The sequence below is a fragment of the Vespa crabro genome, chromosome 6 (assembly GCF_910589235.1).
Source record: "Vespa crabro chromosome 6, iyVesCrab1.2, whole genome shotgun sequence".
NCBI lineage: Eukaryota > Metazoa > Arthropoda > Insecta > Hymenoptera > Vespidae > Vespa > Vespa crabro.
This window is the reverse complement of record NC_060960.1, coordinates 5,577,863-5,601,523: the sequence shown is the minus strand read 5'-3', so window position 1 is coordinate 5,601,523 and position 23,661 is coordinate 5,577,863. Positions and strand designations below refer to the sequence as shown.

Sequence of the window (23,661 nt, the reverse complement as noted above, 5' to 3'; positions counted from 1 at the left end):
GGTTGGTGTATAAGTGTTATTTTGTTCTTTTTTTCTTTTCTTTTTTTTTGTTTTTTATTTTTTAATTTTTTATTTCTTAATTTTAATTCGTAACAGAGGAGACGTATCAACTCTTGAAAAAGATTTCAGCTATAAGTACAAGTTTACTTTCTAATGTCGATCATCAAGAAAGGTGGTGTTATTTATTCATTAAAATACATGTCAGAAAGAAACATCTATTATCTCTAGATGCCTGCTTTGAGAATCTAAATCGTTATTGGAAGAAACAGACAGAGAAAACGAACGGCAGGGAGAAAAAAAAGAAATTTTGAACAAGAACATGTCGACTTTTCCCTCTTTATTTTTTTTTTATTCACCACATATGTTGACGTATATTATCTATTGCAGGTGCAACAGGACAAAACACGGTGGATGTACAATGGAACTATCTAAACACGAAAACGATGAATTGGAGAATATTGAAAACGAAGAAATTATGATGAACGATCCTTTGAGATATTCAACGAAAACAAGAAAAATATATTGCAAATCGGATATACAAAGAAACGAAAGGGATACACGTTATCATAGTAAGTGTTCATCAAATCGAAAATATTCGACCATTTATCAATGTGACGTTTGTGGTAAGAAATTCCGAAAGAAGTTTCAACTTCACAAGCACAAATACGAGCATGAGAATAAATCCGAAGAAAGTATGGAGTACGATAATCGTTGCGAAGAATGTGGTAGGGTATTTCTTAACGAGAAGAAGTTACATAAACATATGATTAAGGCTCATCAACAGGAAAAACCATATCAGTGTGCTCTCTGTGGTAAATGTTTTAAAACCGAAGAATTTTTGAAGACACATTTGAAACAACACAACAAACGTTTCACTTGTGATATATGTGGTGTCTCCAAAGTATCGGGATACGATTTGCGTTTGCACAAAAAGAAACACAATCAGGAATACGTAACTCATTGTGAGATTTGTGGTAAAGGATTTTACACAAATCAAACGTTAGAGAGACATTTGTTAACTCATACCGGTGAGAAACCATTCATTTGTAAAATTTGTAATACTCCTTATGCTAGTGCGGCTTATTTGAATATGCACATCAAGTCCCATGGTCAACGGGAGAAACACAAGTGTAATATTTGCAATTTTGAAAGTTATTGGAAGGCAGCTTTGAAGGTACATCTGAAGATCCACAGTGGCGAAAATCAAATAACATGTGAGATATGTGGAAAATCGGTATCGAGTAAAACCTATTTGCAAATTCACATGCGAATACATTCCGGTGAAAAGCCGCATGTTTGCGAAGTATGTGGAAAAGCATTTAGTGTTAGGAAATATCTCGTTGTACATTTGAGAACGCACACAGGAGAAAAACCTTACGAATGTAAAGTCTGTCAGAAGAGATTCACTCAACAAGGATCATTAAATTCGCACATGAAGTCGCACAATGAGAATAAATAATAAAACCAAAGAAACAATATCGAATTAGTAGTATGTATTTTTAAATAATAAGAGACTCTGCTTCACTCATGAATGTTGTGCAAATTGTTAATGTAAAATGTTGTAATATGTTAGCACGACGAACGGTTTCTCTTACCGTCCATATTATATCGTTTATAATCGGCTTATCGCAACTAATTAGATTTGTGTATTAAAAGGCACTGTTTATTATTATTATTATTATTGTTATTATTATTATTATTATTATTATTATTATTATTATTATTATTATTATTATTATTATTATTATTATTATTATTAGTATTATTATTATATATTTTTGACAAAGTTTGATTTATTAGTTAAATTATATTTAAACAAAATAACAATTTATGGAAGTAAACTTTAGATAAGATAATGAAGTTTCTGATTATATTGTTGATTACATTGTGCCATATTAAAAAAGTACATTCAATTTTATTGTTGAAACACAGGAAATACGTTGACAAGTTCGGTTTCTTTACTACCAACATAAAATAAATTTTTTTACAAAATATTCAATTAAATCATTAGATCAATGTAAATAATTAGAATCGTAATACAAAAGAATCATACTTAAAATGAATGAAAAATTACAATTACTTTGTATGGTGCTTTATTTATATACATATATACATATATATCATTTTGTATATACATACATTATGCATCTAATGTAGATATTATAAGTCACAAATTTTATAAAAAAAATTTGTGTTCTTTAAATATTTACTTTTCTCATCCCACTCCATTTTTTTTTATATATATTCTTCGTTATTATGTGATTTGATAACGGCCTTCTATTGAAACGATCTTTTAAATAATATTTTATAAATACTCGTTTGATGCATATTGCTTTTTTTACTCGAATGCATTATATTAGAAAATATTATTATGATATTAGATAATTATATTTACCCTTATGGTGCTTTTTCTACAAGTAAAAAGAATCTATGATATGTTTTGTAATCAATAGAAGTTATGAGCGAATTATCAAAAAAAAATATATATATATACATATCTATATGTTTTTCTTCGATTTCGAAACCTCTAATCTCATTATCTCTATCCCAATTAGTATTACTCGTTGTAATCAGGTAAGTTTTTGTTGTATATATTTCAATTCGATAAAACTTTTGTAATAAAGTAATAATTATATTTTCAGATTTAGACTATGTAATAAAAGGAAGTTAACTCGTGAAACTCGATACAACATCGAAATGAAAGTTCGAAATTCTAAAAGTAAAACGAGTATCGACTGATGTAATTGATAAAAAAAAGACTGTAAATTTAATCTAAATAAAAGGTTTTACATTGTAACTTTTGATAAAGTTAATAGTTCAAAGAATACTATGTGTCCAAATGGTGACAACAGCGAGTACGATAAAGTCATAAAAAAAAAGGAGAAGAAAGAAGATATATACATACATATATTTATATATATATATATATATATATATATATATATATATATATATAAATTAAAACGTAAGAAAAAAAGTTATGTTCCCTAATCATATCCTTAAAAAAATTATATATATCCTTAATGATCATCCCAATGTTGAGTTTGACCATCCAGAATTATAAACGATCAAGAGAAAAAGAAAAAAAAAAGATATCATTATCGTTAATCGACTGACCCACGCAACTTTTATTTTTATTCCAGATGTGAAAACTTATTGGGAAAAGACGAAGATGTTGAAGAAACAACCAAAGATACATTACCATTAAAGTCCTTCATAAAGAAAGAAATGACGATAGAAGAAAACGATTGGATAATAAATAAGGATACATCGATGAAAAAGATAAATGAAGATGTAGAAGTAAGAGAAGAAGAAAAAGAAGAAATGAGTAAGGAAAATGTCGAGGATCGTACGGTTACTTCGTTGGAGGAATCAGAAAAACGTTATTATCAGTGTAACATATGTACTAAACGTTTCAAATTGAAAAATCTCTTCGAAGGACATTTAGTTGCACATAGTGATGCTAGGCCTTATCAGTGTGATGTTTGTGGTAAATCCTTTAAAAGAACTAACACTTTAGCGGTACATAAAAGAATACATACGCGTGAAAGAAATTATGTTTGTGACGTTTGTGGTCGAGCTTTCGTCCAAGCCTCACAATTGGCGACTCATCAGAGACGACACTTCGAGAGGTATACAAGATATTGTGAAATATGTAACAAGGGTTTCTTCACTAATGCTGAATTACATGGTCATATGAACGTGAGGCATGGTGCGAAGGAACACGTGTGCCATTCCTGTGGCAAATCCTTTCCCAATAATCATACGTTGGTACGGCATACGAAGGTACACGATCCTAATTTCAAGCCGGTTAAACATCAGTGCGAATTTTGTGGCAAGATATTTGCTTATAAAAACTCTTTGGTCGTACACGTTAAGTCACATACCGGGGAAAACAAATACGATTGTCATCTTTGTGGTAAATCAGTTTCATCGAAGGGTTCACTTCAAGATCATCTTCGACTTCATGGTGGTGAGAAATTACTCGTTTGCGATGTCTGCGGCAAAGCTTTTCATAAAAGGACCACTCTCGTCGTTCACAAGAGAACTCATACCGGAGAGAAGCCATACTCTTGTGACACCTGTGGCAAATCTTTCACTCAACATTCCACCTTGGTTATTCACAAGAGATATCATACTGGACAGAGGCCCTATCAGTGTAATCTCTGCAACAAATCTTTTGTCTCCAGGGCACTCTTGAATGCTCACAATAAGATACACGTGGTCAACGTTATGATTGTTCAACCAACGTAAACGTCCTAATCATTTTCACTAAAGTGATACCGAAAAAGTGTGAAACTTCGTCGAAAAGGTGATCAATCCGGATCTTCTTCTATATTTATGGATCCCGAGCGATTTCTTTCTTTTTTCCTGAACAACGTCTTGCATTACGTACAATATCATTTCTTTGATTAGGAACGTATTATCCGTCGGATAATATAAGAAGAAAATCACGAATATTCATTTTTGTAACATTCGTAAGCCCTTTTCAAATTAGAGAAAATAAATGTTTTACAATACGAAGTGTTGTTAAAAGAAAAGAAAAGAAAAAAGAACATTTTAGATTGAAAGAATTTGTTGTAAACGATTCAACGAACTTTGTAACGCGATATGACTTGGTTCCTACATTTTCTAAAAAACATTGTGGATTTCTCGATTGATGTCCACTTTAACAATTTCTATAACATTGTAACCGTAGAATAAACCCACAGCTTAGTATGATTATCTATAATCTCAGTTAAAATAGATTGTTTCATTTTGCTTGTATTAATTTGTGTCAAATAATGTCGTTCAGATGGCACGATTTCTTACGATTTGTCAGATACCAGAGAGTCGCTAAGAGAGAAACAAAAAAAACATATACAGACCATCAGATAGCGGAAAGAGATATGAGATACTGATGTGGCCATTTGAATTTTTACATTTCAGGTATCACAACCGGCTATCCTTTTCCGAAGACTATTATCCGATGGTAATGTTCGCGAAACTCGACCTGGTAAAGAAGGACGCGGAGCCCGAGAGGAGATCAACCATAGCGAAGTGTCCGGAAGAAGGTGCGAGCGAAGAAGCAGGAAATAATTTAACGATCGGTGCCATTGATGATGATGGAGAACGAAAGGTGATAAAACAGGAGGTTGACGCTGACGACGAAGAGGAGGATCTTTCTTTGACGTATAACTGCAAGTTATGCGGCGTTTTCTTTGCCAGTCAAACTCTTCTGGATAATCACGAGATCGAGCACAAGGGTAAGCGTAAAAATACTTGCGCTCAGTGTGGCCGAGTATTTCGGACTTATGTGAATCTACGAAAACACATGAAGAAGCATAACGGTCGTAAGGGGACGCGTAAATCGAGTGGCACCTCGATTGTTAGCCGATCTACGTCTTTGAAGAAGGTCAAGAAAGAAAAACCGGAGTTGGAGTTACTATGCAAGACATGTAACAAAGTTTTCCGACACAAGAGCAATTACCAAAAACACTTGTTACGACATACCGTAGGTGATCTCACTTGCAAACACTGCCCGAAAAAATTCCGCCTCTTTCGTGATCTCACTAGGCACGAGAAGACTCATTTCTATCCGAGTTACATGTGCAAACAATGCGACTACGAGACTACAGTGTTAGCCGCTCTCAGCATTCATATGTTACGGCACACGGACAAGGCCGATCTACCGTTTAAGTGTAATGAATGTGACAAACATTTCCGCAAGGCTATCGATTTGCAGGAACATTACAATATTCATTCCGGTGACAAGCCGTTTGTTTGTCAAGTCTGTGGAACGGCTTTCTATCTGAGAAGACAACTTTCAGCACATTGTCGTCGAATGCATCCAGAAATGAAGGCCAATAAGGTTACAAGCACTGCTTGTGACATATGTGGTCGTGTTCTTGCCACAAAGAGGTCATTATTCCGTCACAAGGAGAGTCACAATCCGACTAAACTCTATCTCTGCGATTACTGTGGGAAAAGTCTTAGCAGTGCTGAACATTTGAAGAAACATCGACGAATTCATACCGGCGAAAAACCTTACGTATGTGACATATGCGGAAAGGGATTCACCGATTCGGAGAATCTCAGGATGCACAGGCGCGTTCACACCGGTGAAAAACCATATAAATGCGATCAGTGTCCTAAAGCTTTTTCACAGAGATCGACTCTAACAATACATAGACGTGGCCACACTGGGGAGAGACCTTATGTCTGTCAGATCTGTCATCGTGGTTTCTCCTGTCAAGGTAATCTCACAGCACACCAGAAGTCTACTTGTGTTTAAAAATAAACAAATAAATAAATAAAATATCTATACTCGATCAATAATGACTTTTTTTGCGATGATCAATCGAATTAGATTTTTGGTGTCTCTGTCGTTATCTGACAAGTATGTATGTGTGTACGTTTGCGTATATATGCAGTTGAGTATATGTATGCGTATATGTGTTCGCTAAACAAAGTTTAATTTACTTATCGATCAAATGGATTTTCTCCAACTAATTTTGTAGTTTCGTTTTCGATTTGTATATTAATTCGTACCTGTATTCATTTTTCCTCGAGTTTCTTCACTTTTTTTTTTTTTTTTTTAATGTACGTTTCGAATTTTTGCCGTTATTTTTACTTTGTAAGACTGTGTTCCACGGCTTCCTTAATGTGTAATGTTCTATTACTCTCCTTTTGTATATTCGTCACAAATCTAACAATTATTCTTTTTTTTTTTTTTTTTTTTCAATACGTTATAAGTTCATACGTTTTTTAAAAGCGATCGAAATGAATTTGTAAATTATTTAGATATATCAATAATAATTATTTTATTATTATTATTATTATTATTATTATTATTATTATTAATATTATTATTATCATAGCTTAATAAAATAAGGATTATATATATACATATACCGAAGCAAGCGAGTATAACTTATCATCTTATAGATTTTTACTCGCACCAGAGAAAATGCTTTCATTATGAGAATAATCGATCTTCTTGAGTCTTCCTTAAGAGTGTGATTCATCGATCATTGTATATATCAGAGATCAAAGAAAATTTAAATGCAAAAGAGAAAGTGTAATGAACGAATGAATGAAAGAATGAAAGAAAGGAAGGAAGGAATAATTACGCATTTTAATCTGGGAAGAAAAGGAATTGTGTTAATTGAACTGTTTTGTGTCGAATTAGAATCCCTTTAAAATTAGCTAAGAGTAAATGGAGAATATCTCAACATGCCTTCAATCACACAACGAAGAGTCAAATGCGATACGCTTGATTATATTCAAAGAAGAACTTTGATGAAATAAATTCATACGAATCAATTGTATCATCTTATACGTCGTAATTGATTTTAATTGTTTATTAATGGATTTTATTTTTTTTCTCCTCTTAGGATATTTACGAGTTAAATAAAAATTCTCGTTCGTGATAGTAATCAGTTGAATGTGTGTTAAGAGCGAAGTGTGTATGCTTTTAGTATAGTTGATAACTCGAAGCAGTTACAAGATTTTATACCATTATATAAATTTGCGTAATGTATGATAAAAAATGTGTGGATAAAGAATGGCACTAAGGTATCGTATAAGTGAGTGAAAGTATTCGTAAATTGATATGCTTGAATGTATATACAAAAGTTTAGATTTTATCGTTAAATAGTTATGATGATTATGATTATAATGATGATGATGATAATGATGATGATGATAATGATGATGATGATAATGATGATGATGATGATGATGATGATGATGATGATGATGATGATGATGATGATGATGATGTAAGGTATGTGACAGTTAATCGAGATAAATAATAATGCAAAGTTAAATAAGTTCTTTTTCGCGCCTAAGTAAAAAAAAAAAAAAGAAAAAAAAAAGAAAAAAAGAAACCATGAATTAGTTTGCATTGTACTTAATATTATTTTATCAAAAAGAACTGTGACATTTCAAATTCGAAATAATTTGTATGATCAGCAAGTGATCGAGAAAAAAAAATTTTCTTAAAGATCAATCGTTGTCTGGTCAATTAGAGATTTTCAAATTTTTTCATTAGCTTTGTATAAAGTAAGTTATGTAAAGTATACATATATATATATATATATATATATATATATATATATATATATATATATATATATATATTGAGAGAAAGAGAAGAAAAGAAATTGTTAAATAAATTATGAAAATCTTCTCAGACCAAGCCCAGAAGGTTTATTAAAATGAACATTGATAAATCCTAGGAATAATTCCTTATAAGAGTAAGCTTCTAATCGTTCCTACGTATTGTATTACGATTGTATTCATCTTTTTTTTTTTATTTCTTTTTTTTATCCTTTTTTATTTACTAAATTGATTGGATGTTTCAGATAATCGATATTTATTGAGGACTAATGAGAAGAAATGGAGAGAAGTATGTAATCACATAATGTTACTGTAGAGAAAATAAGAAATAAAATTGAGTATCGAAAGGAATAACAATATTTTCCATTACTCGTGAAATTGTCAGGAGGAAAATAGACAAAGGAAAAAAAAGAAAAGAATAAAAATAAAATTTCTAACAATATAATGTAAAAGTATACTTCGTTTCATAAATTATAAATTATTAAAAATTTATTAGAAATAATTGAAACTATTAGATGAGAATATAGATGGACGATACAAATTTCGACATCCAAGAAAATATCCAGGCAAGAATGATTTGAATAAAAGTAAAAATGTAGTTTTCAACAATTTTCTTAACAAAATCGATTCATTCTATACTGAAGGAATAATCATAAACTGATCAAAAAAAATATTTCTATTTATTTAAATACATAAATTTATCAGAGAAGATATTTTGTTTTATAATTTTCTTCATTAATTTATATACGAAATTGAGTAATTCCTTTTATAGATTTTTGTCTGAAGTTTTTAGAGTAATAAATAGAACGGGTAGAATTTTAAAAACAAAAATGAATTTCTTCAAAGAAATGTTAATTTTTTTTTTTTTTTTCAGATACTCACATATAAAAAAAAAAGACTGGACGTAAAGGCTAAATAAAATAAATCGTACCCGTACATACACGAAATCTCGATTTCTTCTTTAATATTTTTGCATGTTGAGATGGATCTTTCTTTCTTTTTTTTCCCCCATGTAACTTGAAAACATTCATTCAATTAATGATATTCATACTTGTTTCAGAGAAAAATGTATCAGAAAGCAGAGAAAAAGAAGAAACATTAAAATAGAAGAAACATCGAAAAAGGAAGAGGAGGATGTAAAGAAAAAGGATAGGGAGGTTGTGAAGGAGGAGAAAGAGGACGATGTGAAGGAGGATGAGGAAGAGGAAATACATCAGGAAAGTACATTTGTGATTTTCCAGTTTGTTAATACCGGCGAACCGGTTACAGATTCATCGATAAAAAAAAGGACAACAACGGATCCTTCAGCGGACATTTGCAAAGAGAACGTCGAAGTTGATGTATTGGACAAAATACGGAACGTTTGTCCATTCTGTGATAAACAGTTCAGTAACGAACAAAGTGTCGAACGGCATGTTATGGTAGTCCATCAAAGACAGTACAAGTGTGACATGTGCAAGAGATCTTACAATACGCAGGCTGCTCTAGATATTCACAAGGTGATACACAGGCCGGATTATTTTTTCGAGTGTATGGAATGCCATGTGAAGTATAAAAGCGAGGGTGGTTTGAAGAGGCATTACATACGTGCCCATGATAGGAACAATCCAATTTTTATTTGCGAACAGTGCGGTAGAAGTTACAAGTTAAAGATAGATCTAACAAATCATATAAAAAAGGCTCATCCATTTGAGTTACAAATTTGTCGATATTGTGGTAAAGAAGTAAGAGATGTCAAAGGGCACGAATATATTCATCAAAGGAAGGCTCGTAAGAAGCTTTACAATTTTCCTTGTCATCTGTGTCCTCAAAAATTTTGTCATAGAAGCCGATTGGATAGACATTTGTTGCAACACGAAAATGGATTCAAGTGTACCGATTGCGGTGAGAATTTTATTGGAAGTAGAGAGCTTAAAAATCATAAACGTTTCAAACACAGCAGACCAAGTAGTTCTACATGTATCTTTTGTCAAAAAGTATTCACATGCGTTAGCAATTTTCATCAACACGTTCTAACTCATGCCGGAATTAGACCATACAAGTGTGACATCTGCGAGGAAGACTTTACGCAACGATCCAGCTTGTTGAGACATCGTAGAAACCATCCAGGACCTCTTCCACCATTGGCATTACCTAGTCCACAAATTGCTGAACTCGCAAGAAGTTACATGCAGAAGTTTCAAAACGGTCAGATAGACAAAACGATTCATTGAACGCGCATGCACGTTTGAAAGTTTTTCTCTATAGAAACGTGCTTGAATAATTTATTTTTCAGAGAAAAATATATATTTTTTACTCTACTTCTATTTAAATTTTTAATCTATATAAAATGTTCATTGTATGTGTGTAAACGCGTTCGCGCGCGTGCGTAATTGCGTTTGTATGTGTGTGTGCTACAGTGAATTGACTAATAGTGAGATAAATGGAAAAGAGAAGAGCTTTCATCTTTCCCCTTTTTCTTCTTTTTTTTTTTCAAGTCGATAGAGATTGAAATTCTTTATAATAGAAAGTTTTTTTTTTTTGTTGTTTCATAAAAATACATTTAAAGAGTTACTAATTTTTTTTTTTTTTTTTTTTTTATCCATTGAGTCAGAGATTCTTTCAAAATTGTTAATTATGCGAAGATAATCTTCAGCAATTTATAGTTATAATTACAAAAATATTTTCTGATGTACGAAAAGTAAAAAAAAAAAAATGGAATATTTTAAATCTAGCAAAACGGATAAAACATTTCGCAAGAAAATCGATTGATACAATCGAAATGATTTTTTACTAGTCTGATTAATAATTAATAAGTAACAAAAGAAATGAAATATATAATTTAATTATTTCTATTATAAAAATTGCAATGATTTTCCTTCACCACAAGTGCTTAAACGAAGATATATAGTATTAAAATGATACTAATTATCATGTATGATTATATATAGCAATGGTTATGGTTATTATATGATCTATATACTTTGATATATATATATATATATATATATATATGTGTGTGTATGTATATATAAATATTTCATAAAATTATTCTGTCCTTTAAAAGGAACATATACGTATAAGTAATTATGTATACGCGCAAAAATAAAATACGAGAATGAACGTCATAAAATGTTATTTTGTGTATGAATTATATGAATTCTATTTGTGTTATATATTGTTTAAAGATGTATACAATGAAATAAAATTAAATGTGTACGTATTTATATTATAGATTGGCGATAATACATATATGATAAAAACGTGGTGATTTTCTTACAAGCATATTACATTTCTATATGAATAATAAACCTTTTTAAACGTAAGTTATTCTATTACTACTCTGAAATTGTATAAGAGTATTATATATATATATATATATATATATATATATATATATATATATATATATATATATATATGTGTGTACACAAGTACAAGAAGTACCATATTCTACAAGAAAGTTGCAAATAGTTGTGAGTTCATTCATCGCATGGTTAAAAGAAAGAAATAATTGTGATCATTCGATTCTAATCACGTTTCATTGTTTTAGGATGACCAATAACAACGATCCCTTATACATCCAACCACGCATAACGATGACGGTGGTTAATGAGCCATTCTTCGTAGCATCTAATCAAAATGGAGTACAAAATATTGGTGATGATAATATGTTAGAGCTACCTAATGCATCGTCGAGTAATATCGCAGCTCAATCCGAAAGGTAGGAATAATTGATTTATGGTAAATTTCTTATTTTCTTTTTCTCTTTTTTTTTTTGTTTTTCTAAAGAAATAGAAAATGCAAGCTAAGATTTTTATTAATTATTGCATGCTAGATAAGATAACAATCTCTTTTAAAAGAAGTCAACACAACACAACGTAAATCAGATGGGTTCATTTTAAGGATTATCATTGATTGAAAAATTGGCTTTGAAATGTTTCTAGGTATAACTCGCTCAACTCACTCGGTCCATCTTTTCTCACAGTGAAATTGGGAGACGACTACTTTCGCATACCGAAATCTTTGAGCGTTTTTATGATGAAGGAACCAAACCCATACGAAAATGATTCAACGGACAAAAATGTAGTGAAAGAAGAGAACGGGGATAGTGCTATGCAAACGAGAAGTAAGCAAAAACTTAAGGAAGAAAAAATTAAAGAAGAAACCGATACTACGGATGATTTGGATGATACTCCTCTTGATTTTAGAAAAATGTGTGAAGAAAAGAATCCGAAAGCAAAGCCTGATAGATTACCTAGATTAAAAAAAAAGCCACATACTTGTGAGATATGTTACCTTACTTTTGATCGCAAGAGTAAACTAACAAGTCATATGTTCAAACATAGTAATTCGAGACCACACAAATGTCGAATCTGTTCGAAAGGATTCAAAACCGGTGCTTATTTATCAAGACACATGGAAATACACGACGAACCGGCACAGTTGCATGCTTGCACATTATGCGACTTCAAGGCCAGAACAAAGCCATATTTAAAAATTCATTATATTCGGAAACACACGGAAGATTACAATTACAGTTGCGAACAATGTGGAAAAATGTTTAAAGTTCAATCGGACTATACTACGCATATGAAGGATCACGATACTGAGTCTTGTGTTTGTGATATCTGTGGGTCTTCATATCCAAGCAAAAGTTCTCTTTACTTTCACAAACATTACAAACATAAGACCAAAATCAAGGAATTCGAGTGTTCTACCTGTAGGAAGAAATTCAAAAGTCAAAAGAATCTTGATAATCATGCTGAGTTACACAAGATGAAATACGTATGTGAACAATGCGGGATGGAATTTAAATTTAAATATGGCCTAACGAAACATTTGAGAACACATTCCGGGGAAAAATCTTATCTCTGCGCGATTTGTGGGAAAACGTTTGGCTGTTTGAGCTCACAAAAGATACATCTGCTCACTCACGTCGGCGAACGTCCTTATGTTTGTGACATCTGTGGGCAAAGTTTCACACAGAGATCTCCAATGATGTTGCACAGAAGGAAACATCCTGGTGCGCATCCACCTCCACCGCCGATCAAAATCACTAATCTTTTGCACGGTGTACAAGACAAGATCATCATGAATAAGAATATAAAATAAGATTTGTTATCATATCCTCTTTTCTCATATCTTTTTCAAAATGAGATAAGAGCACAAAGAAAGTTCATTGTGTATGTACGTTTAAGCTTACTTGTCTTCAAAAATTATTGTGATCGATTTATTGGCATCGTTATTGGTTGAGATTTACACGAAAAAAGAACGAACTAAAAAGAAATAACTCATCATCAATCACTCAGAAAAAAATAACTCATAATTTCAAAGTACAAGATGTTGAACTTTACTTTGAATATTTTTTATTATTATTATTATTATTATTATTATTATTATTATTATTATTATTATTATTATTATTAATATTATTATTATTATTATCGTCACAAATCTGTTTGCGCCTACACTCCAAAATTCTAATATTTTTTAACTAACTCATGAATTTAATTCATGAATTTTTATACTGCTATAAAATATATATTTTATATATATATATATATATATATATATATATATATAAAATATAATATATATATATATATATATACATACATACATACATACATATATACATATATACATACATACATACAATGCAAATTTATTTTCTCTAGCTTATAGAATAAAATGAAAAAATAAGATATATCTAAATAAAATATATTTCTCTGGGAAGATGCAATGTACAGAATAGATTTTATGTGATATGTATTCGAATTAAATGTATACATGTATGTTTTTGATAAATGAATATAATATGTATTGTTATCACAAAAATAATTCTATTATCGAAAGTCTTCATTGTTTTTTTTTTTTTTTTTGTTCTTTTAAGACGAACGTTAAATATACCTTCGTATGTAAATGATAAGTCGATATAGGATAAAATTTTTGCGGAAATTATATAATTTGTGATATTTGCTCGTACCCTGCCATCGATGATAAATTTATTGTAAATATATTGATATCTATACAAAATATAATTTTGTAAATACTCCATATCCAAACTTTTTAGTATTTAATATTTAAATTATTGTTTAGAGAAACTATAAAATATAATAGGAACTAAAATATAATAGGAACTCTTTATTTTATTATATCAAAATATTGAAACATGATTATTGTGACCTTTACAGTGCATTCGAATATATCTATATTTAATATTACAATAAGATTCAGAAAATAGAAAGACTTATTACGATTACCCAAATTGCAAGTGAGAAAAGTGTTCATGAACTTCGGGGTAATTCGAGTTGGTATATTTCTTATATCTAAAATTATTAAATTGATATAAATCCTCTAACGTAAGAGCATTTATATCTCTTTCTCTCTCTCTCTCTCTCTTCTCTCTCTATTTCACTTTCTCCCACCCTCTCTCTCTCTCCCTTTCTTTCTACAATATATATATATATATATATATATATATATATATATATATATATGTATATAATATATTAGCATATGTATATATATACACACATATATATATATATATATATATATATGTATATGTATATGTATATGTATATGTATATGTATATGTATATAATATATTAGCATATGTATATATATATACACATAAATTTATTGTATTTGTAAAAATGTTTATTTATAACTAGAATTTGTTTATCATGTATACAGATAAATTAATCGACCAATTATATATTTTTTTTTAACAAAATTGATATTAATATATCATGATTTTTTAGGTTCGCGGTGCAAGATTCCATTCGAGCAAAAGTATCCTCGTGATACACACAAAGCTGATGAATATTACTTAGTGCCAATAACGGTGAACAATCTATCAACGATTGACGGACAAGTAGTGAAATTGAAATAAATACAAATCAGTGTATAGTTTCAGATATGTTTAATCCATTTGATAATTACAACAATCTTACAAAAGTGAAAACAAAAGTGAACGATGTATTTATATTATTTTGTGATCGTTTATTGAAAAACAAGAGGACATTGAAACTTTACTGAGAAGAGATCGAAAAAAAACTGATTGCATTTTATCAGAAGATGTACCTGTTTAAAGATAAACCAAGGATGCTTAATGAAAATATTTATACTAATAAGATGGTAAACATTCCATTGTTTATTGATTGGAAACATAAGATCTTAAAAAGGGAGCCCTCATTTTAAATGAACTTTTAAAAGTTCTTTCATTCTCGATAAACATGTGCTACAATATATATTAAATTTTTTGTGCAACACGTGTGACCTAAAATCCTTTTTGGTGCACAAAACAGCACATAAATCAGATAAACTGATACGAGAAAATGCAATATTGTTGCAAAGAAAAATTTTGCTAGACCAACGACAAAAGAGAAATTAGACGATTTTGTAAAATTTAAACTGTTAACTTCAATTAAATTGCCATATAAAGATCTGATTGAATATACTATTAGATATAATTTTTTAATTATCTTGTAAAGATCATTTTTTTTATTTCTTTTTATTTTATTATTCTTTTTTTTTTTTTTTTTTTTTTTTTATTACTTTTTTATATCATATTATTTATAACTGTTCGTCGATCAAGATTATTTTATGTTATATAGTATACAGATCTTTAGCATCATTGCTTTTGTTTATCTACTAAATTTGATACTGTTGTATAAATTACACAAATACATATTTTATATGGATATCTAATTCAATACTGGATTTTGGTTTTATTCATTCGTGTGTTTACCATCAAGTATTACTTTATTAGTTATTGAAGTGAACATGAACAAACTTAGAGTAAAAATAATCGCGTTCCTCTTGTTTAGATCTAATGAAGAAGATAAAGGCAAAATAGTCGGAAGAAAAAATTTCGTTGAATGTGCCAAAATGAAAAAGAAAATAAAAACATTATGAGATGATTGAAGAAATCGTCAAGAAAATATAATCAAAGAAATGAAGATTTGGAAATTAAGAGAGAATTGATTTCTTGTGATATCTTTAAGATCGAAATATTAAAAATATATGTTGAATCATGATGATTTTCAATATGACGTTTATGCTAAGAAATTCAAACGTAAAAACAATATAGAGAAACTAAAAAGTGAGAGTACATGAGGAGGCATCGCTATTTATATCTATTAATATCATGATTTTATCACGATTATATTCTTTTATTCTTACCTGCAGGTGAGTTATTAATAAATCCCTAAACTTTCTTCTTTGCGAAGAAACAAAAGAAAAAATCTGTTAAAATCATGAAGAACTATCTACTTCTAACAAGTCAATTTGCAGGTATACTTTAGACGAATATATTTGATTGAAAATTTGCATTAAGGCTGATTATATCAAACATTTGATAACTCACAAGAAAGAAAATTTTATTTATTACTTCTGCGATATCTAACAAATTGTCATTGTATTTTCACAAGAATCAAAAGCACAAAACAAATTATTTGAAGCATCAGTGTTCTATTTGTAAGAAGAAACTTCAATATCAAAAGAATTTGGAACAGTTATCTGTGATAACAGGAACAACGATACACGTGTTAGAAATGTGTTAGAAGTGTGGATTGAAGTTTACATGAAAAACAACATTGAAGAAACGTATTAAAACATTCTAATGAGAAATTTTATTTTTATCACATCTGCAACAATGAATTTGCAAGTACAACAAGCAGAAAAGTTTATTTCTTAACTTAGTTGGGTGTCAGATCTTATTTTTATACCATTTTTGGAGGAAGGGATTTTACAAAAATTAAAAAAAGAATTAATCTGATTATTCTGAAGCTCCAACATCGGTGTTCATAAGGAACATTATAGAGATCAAGACTCAAGAACATTTAATGCATAAGAAAAAGAAATAAACTGAAGTGATCATTCTACCACAGAAGTTTTTTCAAAGAAAAGAACAATTTTTTTTACTTTTATAGTTTTTTTTTCTTTTCTCTTTTTTAAATTGCGTTTACTTGTTATACCTATGTATGAGAAAACTTCAAGATTTATATTCTGACTTTGATAGTTTAAGTATTTTAATGTGCAATTTTCGTTGTAGAAAAAAAAAATAAAGAAGAGATTAGCACATTTGATATGTTTCATTAGACCTTTACTTCTACATATACTAAACATGTACTTTATTAATTTAAGAAAGTCGACATAATTGATATTTTCAGAATATAAGAAAACGTCCTTTTAATGAGAAGACAACTGCTTATTTCAGGAAAATGATGCATTTCTAATCATATGACATAGCAATCTATTTAAAATAACGTATACTTACACTGATAATTCTTGTTTTAGGAAATCGATTCAACAATTAGACAAAAGAAGTATGGTCAAAAGAAGAAATTCAGCGATACGCTCAAGATGGAATGTTAAAAAATTCTTGGACGAATCACAAGCTTCCTACTCAAAGGATTCTCGTCTTAAAAGTATCAATTTTCGATATGAACGCAAAGCAGCGATGAAAATATTGAGGTCATCTAGTACATTGAAAAAGAGAAGTCGTGTGAAAGAAGAAACCGAAAACGATAATAAATCGCAATCAGGAAATAATGAAATTCGTACAAATCAAGAAATTCTTTACAAGAAACGAAACGATGGTAATTATACGTGTGACATTTGTCAAACGATATTCAAACAAAAAAGCAAAATATTACGACATATAATGAGTAAGCATAGCTTTCATCGGCCATTTAAATGCAATGCTTGTGGTAAATCTTTCAAGTACAAATGTGATTTGAAGGCACACAGACTGATACATCAGGATTTGGATACAAGTTTGCTTCACTGTTGCGACAAGTGTGACTATCGTACAAAAACTAAGAACAATTTGAAGTCGCATTACATAAGAAGACATACCGACGATTACAAATTCGCATGTGAACATTGTGGCAAACGTTTCAAAATGGAATGGGACTTGAAGTTTCACATTGGTACTCACAGTAGTTCACGACATATGTGTGACATTTGTGGAAAATTTTATACCAGTGATTACTCCTTGTACAAACACAGAAAGGTCGCTCATTTGAACGAATACAATTTTCAATGCGACGTCTGTAACAAAAGGCTTCTAACTCAGGAAAATCTCAACAATCATATGCGTCAACACGACAGAACATACGAGTGCAAAGAATGTGGCAAGGTCTTCGCAACGAAAAGATATTTGGCTACGCATACGACCACTCATACAGGTGTTAAACCTTACGTTTGTCAAATTTGTAAGAAGAACTTTCGTACGTCTCATATGAGGAATACACATTTATTAACACATTCAGCGGATAGACCCCATGTCTGTGATCTTTGTGGACAAGCTTTCAAAAGACGATACTACATGATCGAACATCGAAGGAAACATCCGGATTCTCATCTATCTTCGCCTCCTATGCCGTTTGCAAAAAATAGGAATACTTTCGAAGCCAAGATCGATTCTAAATCGGACATTGTAACTTAACAATTTAATAATGTTCTTCATTGATGCTGCTTCCGTCAATAATATTTATATTATTTAATGAATCGACATAGAAATGAGAATTAATGGATATATATGATAGATTTTGTAATATAAACAATACAGTTGTACATAATTACATTACATAGTTACAGTACTTTTCATATAGATATATATGTATGTATTTATATTGATGTGTGATGATACACATATAAGTTAAATATATATATATATATATATATATATATATATATATATATATATATATATATATGTATTATATGAGTATAATTTCTTAAGAATTAGTGACCGATTTTGAAAAATGATTATAACGAACAGAAACTACTTACATTTTTTTGTTAAACGATCCCATCGACAATTATTTTGCACAATTGGCTCTTATAATCGCGGAGTAAGTAATGCCTCAATATGTAATCGACATCATATAATTTCACAAGATATTAATCATTATTTTATCATTCTGTTTTAGAGACCGAAACTTTGCTATGGAGAGTTCAGAAATGGATAAACTTGGCCAATCAGTTGAAGAAAAGGATTCTCTTATATTGCTAGAACATGATTGTTCCAGCATCAAATTAGAATATCCATCTATATCAAGAACAGTGGAAAACCAAACAATGTTATCGTTGTTATCGGTGAAGAAAGAAATTGAGGAACATCGTGTTGTTGTTCAAGAAAAAACAATTATAAAGTATCATAATTGTGATCGTTGCGGAATGAAGTTTCCATTAAGAACGATGCTGAACAGACACAGATTGTCCCACAATGTGAAACATTCTATACCAAGGATCAAATGTTCAAGAGAAAAATATGGATATCCCAAAACATCGGATTTACGAAAATACAATAAATCTGTATTTGGGCAAGTTGAAAAACGCGAGTACACTTGTAATCTTTGTAATTTTGCATGTGGAAGAAGCATCACGTTGACCGTACATTTGAAAAGAAAACACAGAATAAATGAAGTTAAATCTGTTGCGAAGAATCGAAAATGTTCTTCCAACGAAAGTAATTCAACCAAACGAAGATCTACAAGAAAGAACAAAAAGATTTATCACTTTTGCGATATTTGTGATTTTGAGTGTAAAAAGGATGAAGTTCTGGCTGCACACGTGGCACAATGTCATCGAAAATCAGAGAAGAGAATAGAAAATTCATCGAGCAGATCAAACAAATGGAATTATAAAATAACAAAAGCTAAAGAAGATAAGTACGATCGCGAGGTCCAAGAAAGTGCATCAATGTTTTCTTGTTCGTGTTGTACGTTCCGTTGTAAAAAGAGATCAACTATGACGAGTCATGTTGCAAAGAAGCACAACAACAAAGTTAATCTCGAAGAACGTTGTGATATTTGCGATTTCAAATGCGCGAAAAAGAGTACACTTTATTCGCACAAACGTCAACACAAAATTGAAGCCTTGAACGAGGTTTATGCTTGCAACGAGTGTGACTTCAAGACGATCAAGAGAACGTCTCTTTATTCTCACATCAAGAGAAAACACAAAACTACGAGATCATGTACCGGTAATGATCAACCCGAATTGTTCTATTGCAGTCAATGTGATTACAAAAATAAAAATAAGTATGAACTGAAGGTTCATGTAGCCAGAAAGCATACCGACGATTTTAAATTTTCTTGTGAAACATGTGGAAAGAAATTCAAGGTCAAAGGTGATCTTACAAATCACATAAGATTCAGTCATCGAGAACAGCCGGTAATTTGCGACGTCTGTGGGAAAACTTGTTTGAATAGCAATTCTCTTTACGTCCATCAAAAGTTTGCTCACTACAAGGCAAAATACGAATGTCAAGTATGCAAGAGACGAATGGTGAGCCAGGAGAATTTAAATGAACACATGATCAGGCAACATGAGAGAAAAGAGAACGTTGTTTGTGAAGAATGTGGCAAAACATTTTCTAGAAACAGCAGATTGAAGGTTCATATGAGGATTCATACTGGAGATAAACCTTATACTTGTACTATTTGCAGCAAAGCTTTTGCACGTAGAACTGCACTGAAGCAACACCTTCTCATACACACCGGCATGAGACCATACGTGTGTGATATTTGTGGAAAGGCTTTCACTCAGAAACCTGGATTGATTAGCCATCGAAAATCTCATCCTGGATCTCATCCACCTCTACCAAGAGTTCTCATCGATCATATATTAAACGACGTTATGAACAATTGAGACTGATCTCAATTTCGATTTTTCATTAATGGAATTCAACGTGTTTCAGAATTAATACTTTTCATGTGCTTTTTCAATACAGACAAATCGCACAATTCGTGTTTCTACAATATCTCGTTATTAACCCGTTTTGAAAGACGCTGATAAAAAAGAAAAAAAAGTGTCGAAAGGGAATACGTTAACTTTATTGTCATTTGATCATTATTAATGTTTAGATAGATATACGTGTATAGATATCTTTTTACTTGAAGTGCAATGTTTAAATACTGTTAACAGGGTTCATTGGGTTTTGACTGTTATACGTTTTAACAGTTCATTTGTAATCCTTCGCAGATTTTCTATAGTAACTTTCTATCTTTATCTGTCTTACAATTTTTCTCGATTATCGATGTTCTTGGCATTAAAAAAAGTAATATTATATTTTATATCAATTATATCCGTATTCACACATTCGTAAACTGATGTATGGAATTATTGAATATGAAGAATCATTCACAAAATGATAAAAAAATAGCTGAAGAAATAATATATGTATATATATATATATATATATATATATATATATATATATATATATATATGCAGTAAACTGGCGTTTTTCACTAATTAAAACAATGATTTTTGATATACAAATATTTTTCTGGGTGTATATTTATGCATGTATTATATACCAATGAAAATTAAAACTTCTCCAAATCATTTCAGATACGAACAATTAATTTACTAGTTACTAACGAACACCTTTACCTTGGTAACTTAAATTTCATCTTTATTATTACCATTGTATTAAAATATAAGTGACTTAAATAGAAAAAATCATGAACTTTGAATATATTAAAGGTAAAAAGATCCTGTTATGATTTTAAACGTTTTTCTAATAATTCCTAAAGTAAAAGAATATTTATGCGTTATTCAAAATTTTTCTTTAATCTATTCGACGTTAGTCTGACATTGACTTATAATTTTCAGGATTCTAAACGGAGATGGACATTTTGTGTACGGCAAAGAATCGATCCAAATGCAGCCATGGCAAATCGTCGATTTGGATGGCTGTCTCTACTACGCATTTGTTCCAGCTAAACAAGAAAAGAAGTTAATTGGAAGAAAAAAAATTAATTCGAAAACTGATGAGATTAAGAAAGAACTTTTAGAGGAATCCCTACGAATATCAAACGAAAAGGATCTTTCATATACCGAAGAACTTGATACATTTTGCACAATGAAAATAAAGAAAGAAGAATTATCGGTGGACGAACAAGTAATTACAAACGATCAAGAAATTTACGAGGAGGATAACAAAATGTATGCTTGTGAAGAATGTAATATATGTTTTCCCGTAATGCAAATGTTAAAACGTCATAAAAATGCCGTACACGAACAAGCTCAGAGATACAAATGTAAGGTTTGTTTCAAGATTTGTCGTAGCTTGATAGCTTTCAAAATGCACGTAGCCTTGGAACACAAACCTGAACAAGAAGAGAACGTCGATGATCTAGAAAGCCTAACTTATACGTGTAATTATTGTAATTACGAGAGCACAAATAAATCTACTCTCTATTCTCATATTAGTAGGAAACACTCGACTCGCCGAACCGGTAGAAGAAAGACTAGTCGTGGAATACTCTCGGAACAGGAAGAATATGCTTGTGACATATGTGAGTTTAAATGTCAGACCAGAAGACGTTTGAAGGAACATCTTGAACGTAAGCACGCATCGGAATATAAATATGATTGTGAGTTTTGTGGCAAGAAGTTCAAAGTTAAAGGAGACATGAGACTGCACGTTCGTTTCAAGCATAAAGAAGGCCCTATAGTTTGCGACGTTTGTGGTAAAACTTGTTCCAATAGTAATTCCTTGTACGTCCACCAAAAGTGGGCTCATTTCAAGCCCAAATACGAATGTGAGATTTGTAAAAGAAGAATGGTAACACAAGAAAATCTTGACCAGCATATACTCCTTCAGCACGAACGACGTGAAAGTTTCGTTTGCGAAGAATGTGGAAAATCATTTTCTGAAAATCATCGATTGAAACAACATATGATGACTCATACAGGAGATAGACCCTATGATTGCCATATATGTGGGAAAGCGTTTGCTCGTCGTACTGCTTACAGACAGCATCTTCTTATACATACAGGAAAACGGCCATATATTTGTGATATTTGTGGTAAAGCCTTCACACAGAAACCTGGACTGATTTGTCATCGAAAATCTCATCCTGGTGTTCATCCACCTTTACCGGTCGTACACATCAAACACATACTTAGCGATTTTATGAAGAAGGATTGATGATTAACAAAAAAAAAAAAAATAAATAAATAAATAACGGTTCATCGTACTTAATTTTTTAAAGTTATAAATATTTGACATGGTTCTTGAAGATTGGAATGTTTAAAATAAAAAAAAAAAAGATTGAATCTATTCCAAAGCAATATGAGATTTTAACGTATTAAAAGATTTTTATCAATGACGAAAATAATTGATTTTTTAATTATATATATTATGCGATTAAAACTAATGTTTTTCTTTAGTTGTTATTTTCAGTTTCTAAGCTTTTGTCGTGTTTTATTAACTTAAAGAAATTTAAATTAAAAAGTTGTAAAAAATAAAGATACAGTATTGTTTGATCATCCAAAAACTTGATTAGGATTCATTTTGATTTCCGGATTAATTGCAATAATATTACTTGTAAATTTGACGATCTATAAAATATTTTAATTAATTCATTGTAAATTTTATGATGGCAAACAATTTTGTCATGTTAATATCGTATGTTACTATAGTAATCATAGCAAGTAATATTAAAATAAGTTGAAGATGTGTTTTTAATAAAGTACACTAATAGAAAGATTCAAAATTTACATTTTTTAACAATAAAAAAGATTAAGTTTTAACAATTTATGTCA

General features: G+C 30.3%; 8 protein-coding genes and 1 long non-coding RNA gene across 9 annotated transcripts; all 9 read left to right on the top strand.

The window, feature by feature from the left end:
• Window positions 1-100: 100 nt before the first annotated feature.
• LOC124424857 (zinc finger protein OZF-like) lies at window positions 101-2,291 on the top strand. The gene is made up of 2 exons (XM_046964403.1): window positions 101-172; window positions 388-2,291. Exon 2 carries the CDS (start codon window positions 419-421, stop codon window positions 1,457-1,459), a length of 1,041 nt encoding a protein of 346 aa, XP_046820359.1. The 5' UTR covers window positions 101-172; window positions 388-418; the 3' UTR covers window positions 1,460-2,291.
• A 982-nt stretch (window positions 2,292-3,273) lies between these two features.
• LOC124424805 (zinc finger protein OZF-like) lies at window positions 3,274-4,254 on the top strand. The gene has a single exon (XM_046964309.1). It carries the CDS (start codon window positions 3,274-3,276, stop codon window positions 4,252-4,254), a length of 981 nt encoding a protein of 326 aa, XP_046820265.1.
• Window positions 4,185-7,811, top strand: LOC124424850 (zinc finger protein 501-like). Its single transcript, XM_046964389.1, has 2 exons — window positions 4,185-4,312; window positions 4,930-7,811. Exon 2 carries the CDS (start codon window positions 4,970-4,972, stop codon window positions 6,272-6,274), a length of 1,305 nt encoding a protein of 434 aa, XP_046820345.1. The 5' UTR covers window positions 4,185-4,312; window positions 4,930-4,969; the 3' UTR covers window positions 6,275-7,811.
• An 819-nt stretch (window positions 7,812-8,630) lies between these two features.
• On the top strand, window positions 8,631-10,316 carry LOC124424804 (zinc finger protein 525-like). Its single transcript, XM_046964308.1, has 2 exons — window positions 8,631-8,669; window positions 9,345-10,316. Exons 1-2 carry the CDS (start codon window positions 8,631-8,633, stop codon window positions 10,314-10,316), a joined length of 1,011 nt encoding a protein of 336 aa, XP_046820264.1.
• A 1,764-nt stretch (window positions 10,317-12,080) lies between these two features.
• LOC124424856 (oocyte zinc finger protein XlCOF19-like) lies at window positions 12,081-13,605 on the top strand. The gene is made up of 2 exons (XM_046964402.1): window positions 12,081-12,211; window positions 12,294-13,605. Exon 2 carries the CDS (start codon window positions 12,298-12,300, stop codon window positions 13,195-13,197), a length of 900 nt encoding a protein of 299 aa, XP_046820358.1. The 5' UTR covers window positions 12,081-12,211; window positions 12,294-12,297; the 3' UTR covers window positions 13,198-13,605.
• A 1,168-nt stretch (window positions 13,606-14,773) lies between these two features.
• On the top strand, window positions 14,774-17,001 carry LOC124424859. Its single transcript, XR_006942384.1, has 2 exons — window positions 14,774-16,281; window positions 16,387-17,001. It is a non-coding gene; the product is annotated as an uncharacterized LOC124424859 (long non-coding RNA).
• Window positions 17,002-17,758: 757 nt separating this feature from the next.
• LOC124424803 (gastrula zinc finger protein XlCGF62.1-like) lies at window positions 17,759-18,544 on the top strand. The gene has a single exon (XM_046964307.1). It carries the CDS (start codon window positions 17,759-17,761, stop codon window positions 18,542-18,544), a length of 786 nt encoding a protein of 261 aa, XP_046820263.1.
• Window positions 18,545-18,841: 297 nt separating this feature from the next.
• LOC124424849 (zinc finger protein OZF-like) lies at window positions 18,842-20,851 on the top strand. The gene is made up of 2 exons (XM_046964388.1): window positions 18,842-18,953; window positions 19,032-20,851. The coding sequence occupies exon 2, from the start codon at window positions 19,048-19,050 to the stop codon at window positions 20,752-20,754; it is 1,707 nt and encodes a 568-aa protein (XP_046820344.1). The 5' UTR covers window positions 18,842-18,953; window positions 19,032-19,047; the 3' UTR covers window positions 20,755-20,851.
• Window positions 20,852-21,355: 504 nt separating this feature from the next.
• LOC124424852 (zinc finger protein 135-like) lies at window positions 21,356-23,605 on the top strand. The gene is made up of 2 exons (XM_046964392.1): window positions 21,356-21,594; window positions 21,724-23,605. Exon 2 carries the CDS (start codon window positions 21,773-21,775, stop codon window positions 23,042-23,044), a length of 1,272 nt encoding a protein of 423 aa, XP_046820348.1. The 5' UTR covers window positions 21,356-21,594; window positions 21,724-21,772; the 3' UTR covers window positions 23,045-23,605.
• The last annotated feature ends 56 nt before the right edge of the window (window positions 23,606-23,661 follow it).